The following is a 16043-nucleotide window of genomic DNA, read 5'->3' on the forward strand; positions in this document are numbered from 1 at the left end:
CCTTCAACAACTTCTTCAATGAGGAGTCAAGCAAGAATTCTTAGCAGGATTGAGCATGTTGTTCGAATGTTGGCTGGTTAATTAAGGCAGCCAGTTGTAGGCAGCCCTCGTTACGGAGCATGCTGGCGCGATGCGGGCCCGCTCGCGGCGCGATGCGAGGCATTGCACGCGCGCAGCAGCGCCGCAGCACGACCACGGCCGGAGAGCGCCTCCGGAACAATCCGGGCACCTACTGGACGATACCCGTCGTCGCGGCGGCGGTCGGCTTCGGCACGAATTACGTGGGCGCGCGTCGCCCGGCGCCGCGCGGCCGCGCGCGACGCGCCGGCGGAGGTTCCGCCGCCCGCAGGTCCAAATGCTCTTCTACCCCATCGACTACATCGGTCTCGAGCTCTGGCGCCTGAAGGACTCGCCGTGGGGCCTCTTCGGCTGGCAGGGCGTCGTGCCGACGAAGTGCGAACAAATGTCCGCGCGGCTCGTCGACGTCATCACCGCGAAGCTCCTGTCGCTGCCCGAGGCCTTCGGGCGCATCGACGCGTGCGCTCTGGGCGGTCTCCTCTGCGGACCCGTCGCCGACGCGATCGCGCGCGACGCGGGGCCCGCGTGGGCGTTTATGTTGAGGCCCGCGCTGCCCTGGGCGCTCGCGCGGTGCGTGCGCGCCATGCAGCGCGACATCGACGACATCCTGGACCTCGAGCACGTCGTCTCGACGGCGTTCCTCGCCAGCGTCCTGCGGCTCGGACGATTCTCGAGAGATTCTGGGTGGGAAAACGATGAAACATCGTCACCGAAGCACTCGGTAGGTTCCTGCGCGACAAGTCCGTACTGGTCGACTTATTTCAGGACGTCGCGCGCGTCGAGCTCGATTTTCTCGTGCGGTCGGGCCTCGGCTTCGGGTTCCTCTTCGGGGTGGGCCAAGCGGCCGTCTGGCTCTACCACCCGTATCGCGTACTCCTCCCCCTGGCCGGCTCCGTCGTCGGCTACGCGACGAACTGGGTGGCGATCAAGCTCGTCTTCGAGCCCGTGGAGCCCGTGGACGTCTTGGGAATGGAGGTCCAGGGCCTCTTCGAGAAGCGGCAGCCCGAGGTCTCCGACGCGTTCGCCGCGTTCCTGCGCGCGCGCGTCCTCACGTCGCCGCGCCTGCTCGCCGAGCTCGTCGACGGCGACCGCGCGCCGCGGCTGCGCGCGCTGCTCCGGCGGGAGCTGCCCTTCGTCGTCCCGGACTCCGTGCTCGACGCGGCGATCGGCGGCATCCGCGCCGTCGCCGCCGCGGAGCGCCACGGCGCCCACGACCTCATCGACGCGTCGCTCGACCTGGAGGCGGACCTCTCGGCGAAGCTCAAGGCCCTGCCGTCGGCCGAGTTCGAGAACCTGCTGCACCCCGTCTTCCAGGAGGACGAGTTCACGCTCATCCTCGTCGGCGGCGTCCTCGGCGCCGGCGCGGGCATGGCGCAGCTCGCGCTCGGCGCCGCGACCGTGGCCCTCTAGTCGACCCGCATCGTTCGTTCGTTTAAACGTGTCGTTAGGAGAAGATGAGCTGCTGGAAGTCCTCGGGCCGGTGGAAGTTCGGCCGCCGCGAGCCGACGGGCGCCCAGCAGCCCCAGTGGGGGTGCTTCGTGCGATCGCCGCACTTGTAGAAGTTGCAGCTCCACACGGTGCCCGCCGCCGGCGCCGGGCTGTCTTCGCCGCCGAAGACGTCCCAGGGCACGGTGAACTCGAGGTCGTAGGACGTCGCGGCGTCCCCGGGCTCTATCGCGACGCCGGCGTCCGCGGCCGTCGCCCGCGTCGGGTGCAGCGAGCTCTCGACGAGCACGCAGGCCGCGTCGTCGCGCGAGAGCGGCCGCCGCTCGCCGCTGCCCGGGAAGCAATGGTAGCACAGCATCGTGCCGGCGGCGTTGATTTCGAAGTTCCAGTAGTCCGACGCCGCGTGGCTCAGCGCGCCCGGCGACACGAAGAACTCGCAGCAGCTGTCCTCGCAGACCTGGTCGTTGAAGGCCGTGCGCGCGCAGGTCACGAAGTCGTCGTCGACGCGGAACCGGACCGTGAGGCCGCTGTCGGCGTAGGACGTCGACGCCGACACGCTGGGCCGGTGGGCGTGGTCGTTCTCGGGACCGGCGTCCGGCCAGTCGTAGTGGCATAGTTCGACGCGCTCCGGCTTCGCCGAGCTCCGCCGGCAGCGATGCTGCATGACGACGCTCGGGTTTTGCGATCGAGCGCGTTCCATGCTGCTGCTGCTGCTGCTGTGGGTGCTCGCCTCAGATTTCGCCGCAGTCCATCACTTTTAGCGAAGCCAAGGTGAAGAAATCAATTTAGAATATATCTAATGCATGCATCAGTAAGTAGCTACAGGATGGCGACGAGAATATTTGCGGCCTTCGCGTCCCTGGCGTCGCTGCCCGCGGCGTCCGGCTCGAGCTTCAAATACATCTACGGCGTCTGGCCCGGCGAGGACTACCTGCAGGACTTTTGGGGCCCCGTGCGCCTGGGCTTCGAGGGCAGCATCGCCTACGAGCAGTCGCTCCTCGCCGCGAGCGACGACGACGTCGCGGAAATCATCGGCACGATCATGAACGGCACGGCGCACATGCGCGACGTGCTCGTCGTCGGGCCCATGCGCCACGGCGAGGCCAGCTACGCGGAATTGCTGCAAGCCGGCGGCGCGTTCTTCCCCATCGCCGAGGGCGTCGACTTGGCCGCGTACGGCCTGACCAACGCGACGAGCTTCCAGTTCAACTTCAACCCGGACCCCATCAACGCGGCGGAGCTCGTGGCCCAGGAGATCTGCCGCACGACGGGCTACGGGGCCATCCACCGCGCCATGCGCCTGTACGGCGCCGCGTACGCGGACTCGCGCGTCGACGCGAACCTGGCGTGGCTCGAGGAGCACTGCGGCGCGACGATCTTCGAGCACTCGTCGCTGCGGGCCTACTTCCGCGAGGAGACGGCCTACGACCTGGCCTTCTCCGCGCTCGTCAAGGATTCGTCCGCGTCGTTGATCGTCGCGGCGAACGACCGCATGGTCAAGGGCGCGCTCCGGGCCATCGAGGACACGCTGAGCCCCGCGGCGGCGGCGAAGATTTTGATCGCGGGCTTCGACTGGACCGAGGACTGGATGCTCAAGCAGGGGAAGATCGTCGCCGACGGCGACCAGTACATGTCGACGCCGGGCGTGGGCGCGCGTGGAAATCAACCAGCGAGCTCGGGGCCAAACTTCAGAACTCTCTAGCTCGGTCACATCGAAGTCGATTCGGCTGGCTTTTGGACGAATCGATTGCTCTCGGCGAGTTCTCGAAGCGCAGCCGAAGAGATCGCGTCGAAACGGTCAAATCGGGTTGAAGATTTGATTTCCACACAGGCATGGGCGCGTGGCTGTCCATGCAGAACGTCATCGACGTCGTCCGGGCCAACGACTACAACACGACGGCGGACCTTCAGCGCTTCTTCGACGACGACGCGGCGCAGCTCGAGACGGAGACGTCGTGCCAGTACGCCGACGCCGAGGGCTACGTCGTGTCGGACCTCCTCGGCGGCACGTACGCCGCGGACGTGCGCGCGAAGCCCGAGAGCGGCGTGGGGCCGACGGTCGTGCGCGTCGGCGCGCGCGACGTCGGCATCGAGGACGTGGACACGGCCGGCGGCAGCTTCGCCGCGACGGTCTGGATCCGCCTCGAGTGGCGCGACCCGCGGCTCGCGTTCGACGTCAACATCTACAACGGCACGCTCTACGTCGACACGGATCGCATCTGGTCGCCGGACATCTACGTCGACAACCTCATCACGCCGGTCTCCCTCGTGTCTATCAAGGTGCTCCCCGCGTCCATCCTCCCCGACGGCACGGTCCGGGCGACGTTCAAGGCCGTGGGCGACTTCATCTGCGACATGAACATCGCGCCCTACCCCTACGACGAGCACGAGTGCGCCTTCGAGGTCACGACCGCCGCGACGGTGGACCAGGTCGAGCTCGTCGGCGACCTCGGCTACAACATCTTCGACGGGCCCGAGGGCTACCTCGACCCGGAGGAGGAGGCCGTCGTCGACTACACGGACTCGTCGACGGGCAGCACGTTCGGCCGCGTCGACTTCACGATCAAGTTCACGCGGAACCCGGCCTACGTCGTCTCGACCTACGTCCTCGTGGGCTGGGCGCTGAACATGCTCGGCTTCCTCGTCTTCTGGGTCCCCACGGAGGGGTCGGGCATCGACCGGTCGGGCCTCGCGATGACGACGATCCTCACGGCGCAGTTCATGATGTACGACGCCAAGGTCACGAAGGATTCCACGTGGCTCGACTTCTACTTCTCGTCCATGATCACGTTCCAGCTCGTCGCTTTCGTCTTGACGGTCCACAGCTCGCGCATGAACCGCATGGCGCTCGCGCTCGGCGGCGACGAGACCTACCTCGACAAGGTCTACCGGCGCCAGAACGAGCTCGGCGCGGGATCGGGCCGGCCGTTCAAGAACGTCGTCTTCTTCCTCTTCAACCTGCTCTACGGCGGCCGCGACGCCTTCTCCGTGGACCGCTGGGCGCGCCGCTACTTCGTGCCCTTCTTCTTCGCGTTCCAGATCTTCCTCTCCTTCTACCCCTGGTGGGGCGACGGCGACATCTCCGGCTCCCCCTACACGGGCTTCAACTCGGAGCTGTGCCGACTCAACATCTTCTTCGCCGCCGTCTATCTGATCGTCCTCGTTCTGGGGCTCGCGTGCCGGTCGTGGGACGACAAGCCCGAGGGCGTCTCCGCGAACTGGCGCCTGAGCCTGCGCACGCCCCTCTCGCGCGACTCCGAACAGTACGAGGCGTCCGCGCAAATGCTCGCGGCCGAGGAGGTCGCGATGACGGAGGCGTCCGAGGCGTCCGAGCTCGAGACCCCCCGCGACCGCAAGGCGCGGCGGCGCAGCAAGCGGTCCAAGTCGGACAAGAAGATCCGCGACGCGGCCGTCGTCGCCCCGCCGCCGACCCCGCCGCCGCGCAGCGACGTCTCCTTGTCCATGTTCGGCTGCGGCGCCTGCGTGGCGGCCCCCGCCGAGGACCGCTTCGACGACCTCCACGCGGCCCACGATGCGCGCGACACGCCCATGTCCCTCTGAATTAGAATCCCTACTGGCGCTAGTGCATATACATGTACTGGAGCCGCTCGGTGGCGAGCGCCATGGCCGTCGTGCGCTCCCCGTCGAAGTCGCCGAGGCTCCACAGCTGCGCGGCCGCGCGCGGCGTGCGGACGACGCGGTCCTCCGCGTCGACGCCGTCCCGCGGCTCGAGCGGCGCGCCGGCGGCCTTGACGAGGTGGACGACGTGGTCCCGGCCCGGCCGCCACGCGCGGTAGGCGGCGAGCGCCGTCCTGTCCTTCTTGCCGCCGTCGAGGTAGCGCCCGTCGGCGAGTTTCACGGGCGAGAAGAGCCGCGGCACCGCGCAGCTCGCGGCGACGGCTTTCACCAGATCGCCGGACGAGACGAGGCGCGGCGCGCCAGTCCTCGCGTCGAAGACGCCGACGGCCAGCGGCGCGGGCAGGTCCTCGAAGGTCGGCGGCAGCACGCGCGCGAGGCGCCGCTCCAGCGCGCGCGTCGACAGGACGCCGCGCCAGGGCGTGCGCGACGGCCGGCAGCTGCGGAGCGGCGCCGACGCCGACAGCTCCGCCGCGACGGCGTCGGCCGAGCAGCCGCTCGCGAGGTAGATGCTCGCCGCGAGGCTGCCGCTGCTCGTGCCGACCATCGCGGACGGCACGCGCCACGGCGACGCCTCGAGCGCGTCGAGGAAGCCGGCGTGGCTGCTAAAGCAGCAGAAGCCGGAGGACAGGATCACGTCGACGCTAGTTTTGACTCTCGGCTTATTTGGTGTTGTTACTTGCGTAATGAGCGCTTTGTAGTCGCTTAATAACGCGGCGGACGATGCGAGGAGCAGCGCGAGCCATGGCAGCATCGTGCGCGTCGACTACGCGACTCCGGTGCTTCTGGTTGCACGGCTCGCAACACAAAAACGCCTCACATACGCAAGGGTGCAACTTCTGCCACAGTGACGAGCGGCTACAGGTGCGAGAGCGCAAACCTCCACAAGGGGCTCGCGGCCACAGATCGGCTGACGACGAGCGGCAGCCTCGCATCGCAGACGTCCGCGCGTCTCCGAAACGTCGAGGCGTGCGCAGCGCCCCGTCGGTCGGCCTCGACCGGGCCACTCGCGCGAGCCCAGGCGCCGCTCCGGACGCGACCCTCGCGCGCCGCCGGCGTCCGCCGCCAGCGGCCGCGGTGTCCCGCGCTCAACCGTGCCGCTGCGTTCCGTAGGCGGCGACGATGGGCGGCGATGAGCGGGCGTCGCTGCTCCAGCCGCGCGGCGCCTGCGTCTGCGTCGAGGACCTGGGCTACGCGCGCGAGGCCAAGGGCGGCATGTCCATGGAGCTCAGCGGCGTCAACTTCGTCGCGCAGCCCGGCGAGGTCTGGTTCTGCATGGGCCGCAGCGGGCCCTGGATGCGCGGCGCCCGCGTCGACAACGAACGGCGCGTGCGTGGAGAAACCGACGCGTGTCTAGGTCGTCCATGCTCGACCTGCTCGCGTGCCAGCGCAACGAGGGCAAGGTCTGCGGCCGCATCCTTTACGACGGCAACCTCGCGTCGCCCAAGTGGCGCCACCTCATCACGCTCGTCTCCCGGGAGAACCAGTTCAACTGCATCTCGACGCTCACGGTGCGCGAGATCGTCGCGACGTCCGCGCGGCTCCGCCACGCGGACGGCCACGAGCAGATGGCCGACGAGATCATCGACCTGCTCGGCCTCACCAAGTGCGCGCACGTGCGCATCGGCTCCGAGACCGTGCGCGGCATCTCCGGCGGCGAGAAGAAGCGCGTCGCCGTCGCCCTGGGGCTCATCGCGCACCCGCGCGTCGTCCTCCTCGACGAGCCGACGACGGGCCTCGACAGTACGACGGCGTTGGACGTCATGCGCCACGTGCACGACTCCGTCGCCCAGAAGCAGGGGCGCACGGTCATCTCGACGCTGCACATGCCCTCGGCCGACGTCTTCCAGAAGTGCGACAACGTGCTCCTCGTCCGCGACGGGCTCACGGTCTACGCGGGCCCCGCGGCGAAGGCCGTCGCGTTCTTCGCGGGCTCGCCCCACGACTGCGCGCCGGCGCCGCGGGAGAACCCGGCGGACTTTTTGCTGGCCGTCGCCGCGGCGGAGCGCAGCGCTTTAGGCGGCGTCGCGTCGAAGCTCGCCGGCGCGTTCTCCGCGTCCGCGGCGGGCGCGGCGGCGGCGGGCGCGGTGCAGCGCGCGGTCTCCGTGCCCAGCGCGACGCTCCCGGGTCTGACGACGAGCGACGCGGACCAGTACCGCCAGGTCTGGGCCCTCGTCTGGCGGTCCATGACCCAGTTCAAGCGGTCGACGTCCATCTGGAAGACGTCGCTCTTCAAGATGGCGTGGATCGGCTTCCTCTACTCCTCGACGTTCGTGTCCCAGCCGCTGACGTCGACGGGCGCGGCGAATTTGGAGAGCTGCTACTACTTTTCCTTGATGTTCGGCATCCTGGGCAACCTGCGGGGCATCGTCACGCTCTTCGACGAGCGCGCGCTCTTCGAACACGAGCGCGCGTCGCGCGCCTACGGGCCCCTGGTCTACTGGGTCGCGACGACGATCGCGCCGCTGCCCTGGCTCGTCTTCGTCAACGTGCTTTTTAGTACGGTCGTCTTCTTCTCCGTCGGGTCGGGCAAGGTCGCGGGCGCGGCGTGGGTCTTCTTCTGGTACTTGCTCGTGACGCAGCTCACGAACCTCGTGGGCTTCGCGTGGGCCCAGATGCTCGCGGCCTGGACGTCTTCCTCCCAGGTCGCCATGTCGGTCTGGCAGCCGGGCGTCTACATCTGGAGCCAGACGAGTGGCTACCCCATCAAGCTGCCCGTCATCGAGAAGACGAACCCGGCGTACGCTTTGATGTTCGTGTCGTTCACGCGCTGGGCCTACGAGGCCGTCATCTGCGGCGTCTTCCACGACGGCTGGGGGGACCTGTCGCAGCACGACATCCTGTCGACCTTTGGGTACCCGACGGACACGCCCATCGTCTACTACCTCATCCCTCTGGTCGCGTTCATCGTGGTGGTCCGCGCGGTGACGTTCCCGCCGCTCCGGGAGAAGCCGCGGACGCTCCAGGCCGTGACGCCGGAGCAGCTCGCCAAGGCGGCGACGGTCGACGCCCAGGCCGCCGTCGCCGTGGACCTGAAGGACCACCTCCACAGCGAGACGTCCTCCGTGATGTCGATGAAGCAGGGCGACCCGGTCGAGGTCGTCGTGCGCGACGTCTACTACTCGGTGCGCGTGACCGACTCCAAGGGCAAGCCCATGGTGAAGCCGCTGCTGCGGGGCGTGTCGGCGGCCGTGAGCCCGGGCGAGACGCTCGCGGTCATGGGGCCGTCGGGCGCGGGCAAGTCGACGTTTTTGGATCTGATCTCGGGCCGGAAGACGGTCGGCTTCGGCAAGGGCGCGGTGCTCTACAACGGCGCCCAGCCGACGACGGCCCAGCGCCACGGCATGCAGTGCTACGTCATGCAGCACGACGTCATGATCTCCAATTTGTCGGTGCAGGAGACGGTGCGCATCGCCGCGCTGCTCCGGCTCTCGAAGCCGAACGACTCGGCCGTCGGCGACCGCGTGCTCTCCATCCTGCAGATGCTCGCCCTGGACGGGTCGTCCCACGTCCTCGTGAAGGCCCTGGCCACGGGCGAGCGGCGCCTCGCGGCCGTGGCCGTGGAGATGGTCCACCTGCCGGCCGTCATGTACCTCGACGAGCCGACTTCGGGCCTCGACAGCAAGATGAGCCTCGACTTCGTCAACGCCATGCGCCGCCTCGCGGCCCGCGACGCGACGCTGCTCTGCACGATCCACCAGCCGACGGAGGAGATCTTCAACCTCTTCGACAAGATTTTGGTCATCGGCGACGGCCGCCGCGTCTACGCGGGGCCGCCGGGCGGCGCCTTGGAGAGCCTCCGGCCGGACCAGGTCGCGGGCGACCGCAACGCCGCCGAGTACCTCATGGACATCGCCAAGCAGGGCGCGGGGCCCATGGAGGCGAACCCGGGCCTCGCCGCGCCCGTGCCCGAGGGCTTCGACTACGACGCGATGCTCACGCAGGCGTCCGCGAGCTACGGAAATATATTCTCCATGACCTATATCATGAAGCAGTTCTTCCACTTCAAGGTCCACTGCCTGCGCAACGCCCTCGTGCTGTCGCACACGCGCCAGGCTTTGAAGATCGCCATGATCCGCAATTTAGTGGTGGCTTTATGGTACGGGGTGGTCTACTGGGACCAGACGGACGCGCACTCGCTCGCGTCCGTGACCTACTTCTCGCAGCAGTTCATCACCATGTCGAACCTGCAAGCCATCCCCCAGATGTTCGACGAGCGCGCGCTGTACTACCGGGAAGTGTCCTCCGGCTTCTACGCGGAGCTGCCGTACTTGGCGGCGCGGTGCGCGATCAACGCGGTCGTCCAGGTGCCCCTGGTCTTCGTCTACTCCGTGATCACCTACCCCATGGTGGGCCTCCGGGGCGGCGTCTTCTCGGGCTACTTCGTCTTCTTCTTCCTCGTCATGTTCGGGCTGTCGCTCTGCGGCTACGCGTTCTCGAATTTGATCGCGGCGATCACGCCGAACCAGCAGTCGGCGCTGAACTTGTACAGCGCGCTCTTCCAGTTCTGCATCTTCTTCTGCGGCTACTCCATCCCCGTGAACCAGGTGCCGACCTACTGGTCCTGGGCGACGAACTTCTCCTTCGCGCGCTGGTCCTTCGAGGCGCTCGTGCTCAACGAGATGCAGGGCGAACCGGGCGACGACGACCAGGACGCGTCCTACTGGCTCGACTACTGGTCCTTCTCCGGCCACTCCAAGTTCTCCGTCTTCGGCGTCTTCGTCCTCCAGGTCTTCGTCTTCCACTGCCTCGCGCTCCTGGCCATGAAGTTCGTCTCCTTCCAGCGCACCTAGGAACGCGCGCGCGGCCCGGCGGGGACGCCCCCCCATTCCCCCGCCGGGGCCCATTTTCACCCCCCCGCCTTTTTGCGCGCCCGCCGTCCATCCGCGGCCGCGCGCCTCCCCCCGTTTTTACGACGAACGCTTACCGCAGGACGAGAAGGGCTCGATCGCGCGGTAGGACGAGTCGTTGCGGTAGCCGTAGGCCGACAGCGGGTACGCGTCCTGCGTGGCCGCGTCGTCCATCCAGAACGTCACGACGTCGCCGTTGTCGCTCCACGCACCCATGATCGCGTCCGCGTCCTCGGCCTCGTAGTAGAGCGCGGGTGCCATTCGATTCGCCTGTGTGGAAATCAACCACTGGTTTGGGTGGTCCTGACCAAACTTCAGAATTCTCTAGCTCGGTCAAATCGAAGTCGATTCGGCTGACTTTTGGACGAATCGAATGCTCTCGTCGAGTTCTCGAAGCACAGCCGAAGAGCTTGCGTCGAAACGGTCGCATACGCGCACATTGAAGTCGGGTTGAAGATTTGAATTCCACACAGGGCCTCGCGTAGTACGAGCAGTAGATCTCCGCGAGGTCGTCCAGCGCCGTCGCGGCCTCGTCCGAGAGCCGCCGCCGCGTCACGTCGAGGAGGTTCGTCGTCTCGCGCGGGTCGTCGAGGATCTTGAAGAGATTTAGAGACCGGAAGACGCCCGAGGCCGGCGCGGACGCGTTCAGGACGTCCGTGCCGTCCGCGTCCCACCAGCCGACGTTGTCGCAGCACGCGCCCTCGTCCTTGTACTTGTTCAGGTAGTAGACGAGCTTGTAGTCGCCGCGGATCACCGCGAACTGCTCGTCGACGTACGACGACTCGATGACCGCGTGCGGCGCGGCGTCGTCCTCGCCGAGGATGGCCTTCCACCGATTCGCGCCGTCGAGGGCGACGCCGCCGTTCTGCGACAGGTCCGCGGCCTGGCGCAGGGCGCCGTGGACGATCGTCGGGAGCCAGTCGCTGACGTGGACGACGGCCGACGAGACGCGCGCGTCGGGCGCGTGCTTCAAGCTGTGCACGAAGGCGGGCACGCGCAGGCCGCCCTCGAACGGTGTCGACTTGCGGCCCCGGAGCGGGTAGTTGGACCCGCCGTCGCCCATGCAGGACGCGCCGTTGTCCGACGCGAAGACGAAGACGTAGTCGTCCCACATGCGCTTGGCTTTCAGGGCCGCCACCAGCGCTTCGACCTCGTGGTCCACGAGGCGCAGCGCGCCCGCGAAGGTTTCTCGGAGGTGCGAGTGGCCGTCCGGGAGAGACGCCGCCAGAGTTTCGAACTCGGGCGTGGCCCGGTAGGCGTCGGGCACGCTCACGGTGTAGTGCGGCGCGTTGAACGCGAGCTCCAGGAACAGGGGTTCGGCCGCGTCGTGGCGCGCGACGACCTCGCGCGCCGCGGACCCGAAGGCGAACGTGGAGTAGGCGCCGTCGTACTCGGCCGCGGCGTTGGCCGTGCCGTTGCTCAGGCTCGTGAAGACGCCCATGCCGCCGTTGATCGTGTGGTTGAAGTAGTCGTCGTAGCCCGTCGTCAACAGCCCGAAGAACGTGTCGAAGCCGCGCCGCGTCGGCCAGTAGGCCTCCACCGCGTGGCCCACGTCCCACTTGCCGACGAGGTGCGTCGCGTAGCCGAGCTGCCGCACGCGCTCGGGGAAGAGCGCGAGCTCGAGGGGCAGCCCGAAGGGGCTGTCCGAGAGCACGTCCTTCTCCTGCATGCCGACGCTCGACGCGAACATGCCGCTGAGGAGCGCGGACCGCGACGGCGTGCAGCTCGTGTGCGCGTAGTAGCGTCTCAGCCGCACGCCGGATTCGGCGAGCGAGTCGACGAACGGCGTCGCCGCGCCGAGGTCCGCGCTCTGTGGTACCCGACGTCGTTGAAGCCCGCGTCGTCGATGAGGACGACGTAGACGTGCGTCGACGGCGTCGAGGATGCTGCGGAGGCGCCGTCCGATGCTGCGGAGGCGTCCGAGGGCGCCGAGGCGCCGTCCGCTGGCTCCGCGCCGTCCGACGGCGCCGGGTCCGCGGCGAGCGCGGCGACGGGCGCCCGTCGCTGCGTGAGGATGCCGGAGAGGACGAGAGCGCCTCCCACGAGGGCTGCGAGCAGCCCCAGCAGCGGTGGGAGCCGCTGCGGTAGTGGCTGCCCCATGCTCGTACTCGAAGGACTTCACCAATTCTTCACCATTGGCATGAACATGTTTGACTGCGACGCGCACCGCTGCGCGCGACAAACCATGGACTTCAAGTCCCTGAAACGCCAGCGCGACGGCAAGGCCAAGCGCGGCGACGTCAAGGCGAAGGCCGCAGCGCTCCGCCAGGCGAAGCTCGAGGCCGAGGCCGCGGCGCGGCGCGACGCGGAGAAGGCGCGCGCGAAGCGGGAGGCCATGACCATGCCGCCGCCGCCGCCGCGGGCGACGGCGGCCAAGCCCAAGGCGACGAAGAAGGTCGCGTCGCTGACGCGGCCCGCGCCGGCGACGGCGGCCGCGCCGCCCGCCGCCGCCGCGGGTCTGCCCGCGGGCTTCTTCGACGCGTCCGGCGCGACGCCGGCGGCGCCGGAGCCGACCGCGGCGGCGTCGCTCGTCGCCTACGGCAGCGACGACGACGACGACGGCGGCGGCGACGCGGCGGCGCCCGCCGCGCCCGCCGCGGCGCCCGCGGCCGCGGCCGCGTCCGCCGAGGACGACGCGACGGCCGCCGCCGCCGCGGCGGGCGTGCTCCCGGCGGGCTTCTTCGACAACGCCGACGCGGACCTCCGCGCGCGGGGCATCGACCCGGAGAAGAAGAAGGCCAAGGACGAGTCCGCGGCCTGGGCGGAGTTTCAGGAGTTCGCGGGCGGCGTCCGGGAGCAGGAGGCCCACGACGAGGCCGCCGAGGCGACGGAGGCCGACGACGAGTACGAGCGGCGGAATCTCGACCAGGCCTGGTACGAGAGCCGCCTCGCGCCGCTCCTCGCGCGCGCGGACAAGGCCGCCGCGCCGTCGTCCGAGGCCGCGCCGCGGCTCCAGGACGAATCGGAGGCGCCGGCGACGGAGGACAGCGTCGTCGCCCTGCTCAAGGCGAAGAAGCGCGCGAAGAAGGAGGAGCGCGAGGCGAGGCTCCGGGAGGTCGACGACGCGTACGCCGACCTCGGCTCCGACGACGAGGACGACGCGTGGCAGACGGGCTTCAGCGGCGTCTGTAGCCACCCCGTCGTGAGGGACGACTAAAAGTGGGTCGGCTAGTTTGTACGCTGGGCATGGGCACGGGGTGCGGCCGGCCGCGGGTTTCGCGCGGCCGGGGCCGCGCGGTCGCGCGCGGGATCGACGAGCCCATCCCCGTCCGTTCCGCTGCCGTTGCGGGTCGACACCGTCGTCTTATGCGATCAATATGAAAGCCCCCTCGACCCGCCTGTGTCCAAAGCTCTTCAACATTGTCCGGTCACCGAGAGCCTCTCACATTTCATGTTCGTGCCCTGTGATACTGCTCTCGTCGACGCGCAAAAATTGCTGGCGACGCAGCAGCATCGCGGAATTTAATTAAGCCAGGTGCGCGCGCGCGTCCTTCGCGGCCGTCTCTTGCCCGCCCGCTACCCCCGCTCGCCCGCGGCGCGGCTCCGCGCTGGGGCGGCGGACGGTTTCACCATCTTTTCCTTCAACCAGGTTGTTGCTCGGCGGCCGCCCCGGCGATACGGGCCGCCCGCACGGCGTCAATTTTCCCCCTCGACTCGGCCTGCACCATGAAGTCCGACGTCGCTTCCGACGCCGAGCTCAGCGACGACAGCGCGCCTGCCCCGCGCAAGCGAGCGCGCGCCTCGGCGTCGACGCTCCTCCTCGATCCGACGGCGCGGGGCCGCCGCCCCCGCCAAAAGACCCCCCTCCGCTAGCGCGCGTCGACGCCGAAGAGAGCCGACCCGCTCGTCCGCGGCCGCTCGCGCGCGGGAAAGCGCATCGCGCGTCACGCCGTCGTGATCAGGTACCGGCCCCGGCGCCGCAAGATTATCCCCTTCCTCGAGAAGCTCGTGCAGCTCATCCAGGTGCGCCGCCGCCCCGCATACGGTCCCTATCCGGACGCCGCCCCCCGCCGCAGGAGGAGCCCGAACTTATCCAGTGGACCAAGGAAGGCGCGCCGCCGCGTCGATATCTTCGGCCGCAAGAGAGCGACCCGTCGTCCCCAGGTAACATCATCATCCCCGACCCCAAGGAGCTCGAGAAGAAGCTGCCGACCTACTTCCGCCACGAGCACTACTCGTCCTTCCAGCGCCAGCTCAACAACTTCGGCTACAACAAGCTCCACAAGAGCTCGAGCCCGCAGAACTCGGTCTACGTGCGCATCAAGGGCGACCAGCTCACGGACATGGACCCCGTGGAGCTGCTCCAGCTGCGGCCCGTGCTCGAGCGGTCGACGCTGCGGCGCGCGAAGCGCACGCGGCGCAAGGGCGACAAGAAGGCGAAGAAGGCCGCGAAGAAGGACGCGCCGGCGACGCCCGTCCGCGTGTCGCCGACGAGCCCGCTCACGCCGCCGACGGCCGAGGCCGCGTCGGAGTCCAAGCCCCAGTGCCCCGGCGCGCCGCCGCGGCCCCGGCCCGGGTCCCTCCTCGCCCACCTCGGGCCCGACGCGCCGCCCGTCGCGCTCCTGCCCGCGCTCGACGGCGGCGGCGCCGCGCCGCCCGGGTTCCGCGACGCGTCCGTGCTCGTGCCCCGCGGCGCGGCGGCCGGCGGCTTCGCCGAGGCCTTCGCCGAGGGCCACTACGCCCACCTCCCGGGCATCGCCTTCCACCTCGCGCCCGCGCCGGCCGTCGCCGCGCCCGCGCCGGGCCGCGCGCCGCCGCCGGGCGGCGACCGCGGCGCGCGCTGGGCGCCGACGCCCGGCGCGTCGTCCTTCTCCGTCTTCCAGCGCAAGGCGCCGCCGGCGGGCGCGGCGGGCGTGCTCTGCCCGGGCCTCTACGCGAGCCCCTTCCCGGGCTACGCGCCCTTCTCCATCGTCGTCGCGCACGACGCGGCCTACCACGGCCAAGTCGCCGCGGCCGCGGCGGACGCCCGCGACGGCGGCGACGGCGCCCCGGCGCCCTGGCCCTCGCCCGCGCCGGCGGCGGCCGCGGGCCTCGGGCCCGACGGCGCGCCGGGCCCCGTCGCCGCGGCGTTCTTCGCCGCGCCGCCGCCCGAGGCGCCGCTCCCGAGCCGCCCCCACAGCCCCGACGGCCACTGGCGCGCCAACCTCGAGGACGACGACGTCCACATCTTCCCCGACGACTTCTCCGACATCTTCCCGCCCGAGGAGCCGTTCCTCCTCTGAAGCCCGCGGCCGCCGCCGGTTCGTCTTCGCCCGCCGTCGATCTCACCGGCGAGGTTCGCCCAAACATCTCTCCACGCGTTCTCTCTTCCCAATTGTGTGCTCCAGCCTTGTTGACTACTCTCCCACCACCACGACGCCGGCCCCGCTTTTTCGCGCGGCCCGCCTCGCGCTCTCGCGAGCGCGGGGCCGGGCCCCGCTGTTCCGCGCGGCCCGCCTCGCGCTCTCGCTCGCTCCTCTAGACGCTAAATCGCTACTCCTCTTCCAAAATTAGGGCCGCGCCGGCGCCTCCTGGTTCGCCGCCTTCTCGGCCGTGTCGGACGACGCGTCCCACCAGAAGCAGCCCGTGTTGAAGGCGACGTCGTCGCCGAACCACGCGGTCCACCGCGCGTCGCCGTCCGCGACGTAGGTCGCCGTCGAGCCCGACGCGTCCAGGTCGTCGTCGACGAGCGTGCCCATGAATTTCGACTCGGGCTTGTCGAACATGAAGACGTAGAGCTTGTCGTCGACGATCTGCCACACGTTCGGATCCGCGTCGGGCCCGAGCGTCGCCTTCGTCCACTGCGACTCCTCGGCGATGCCCCAGGCGCAGAACCCGCCGAACTGGGGCGCGTAGGCGCTCGGGTCGGTTAAAAAGGTCGCCCGGTTCGCCGCCGTCGAGAAGTAGAACGTGTAGCCGCCGTACGTCGCGTTGTGCGCCGCGGAGCCCGCGACGGCGTCGGCGCCGTCGGCGAGCGAAAAGTAGGCGACGACGTCGTAGCCGCTCAGCACCGGGCCGGCGGCGGCCTCGAGGCACGACGCCTCCAGCGCCACC

General features: G+C 69.4%; 3 protein-coding genes across 3 annotated transcripts; all 3 read left to right on the top strand.

Moving 5' to 3' along the window:
- Positions 1-230: 230 nt before the first annotated feature.
- AURANDRAFT_11820 (hypothetical protein) lies at positions 231-1458 on the top strand (the record flags this gene model as incomplete). Its single annotated transcript, XM_009033913.1, has 3 exons — positions 231-281; positions 350-714; positions 804-1458. Coding segments are annotated over 3 exons (1071 nt in total), but the record flags the coding sequence as incomplete, so codon positions are not given.
- Positions 1459-6728: 5270 nt separating this feature from the next.
- Positions 6729-8954, top strand: ABC9 (hypothetical protein; the record flags this gene model as incomplete). Its single annotated transcript, XM_009033961.1, has 2 exons — positions 6729-6913; positions 8792-8954. Coding segments are annotated over 2 exons (348 nt in total), but the record flags the coding sequence as incomplete, so codon positions are not given.
- A 3241-nt stretch (positions 8955-12195) lies between these two features.
- AURANDRAFT_60476 (hypothetical protein) lies at positions 12196-15232 on the top strand (the record flags this gene model as incomplete). The annotated part of the gene is made up of 2 exons (XM_009033962.1): positions 12196-13138; positions 14115-15232. 2 exons carry the CDS (start codon positions 12196-12198, stop codon positions 15230-15232), a joined length of 2061 nt encoding a protein of 686 aa, XP_009032210.1.
- Positions 15233-16043: the final 811 nt, after the last annotated feature.

This window comes from Aureococcus anophagefferens (genome assembly GCF_000186865.1).
Source record: "Aureococcus anophagefferens unplaced genomic scaffold AURANscaffold_1, whole genome shotgun sequence".
Taxonomy (NCBI): Eukaryota; class Pelagophyceae; order Pelagomonadales; family Pelagomonadaceae; genus Aureococcus; species Aureococcus anophagefferens.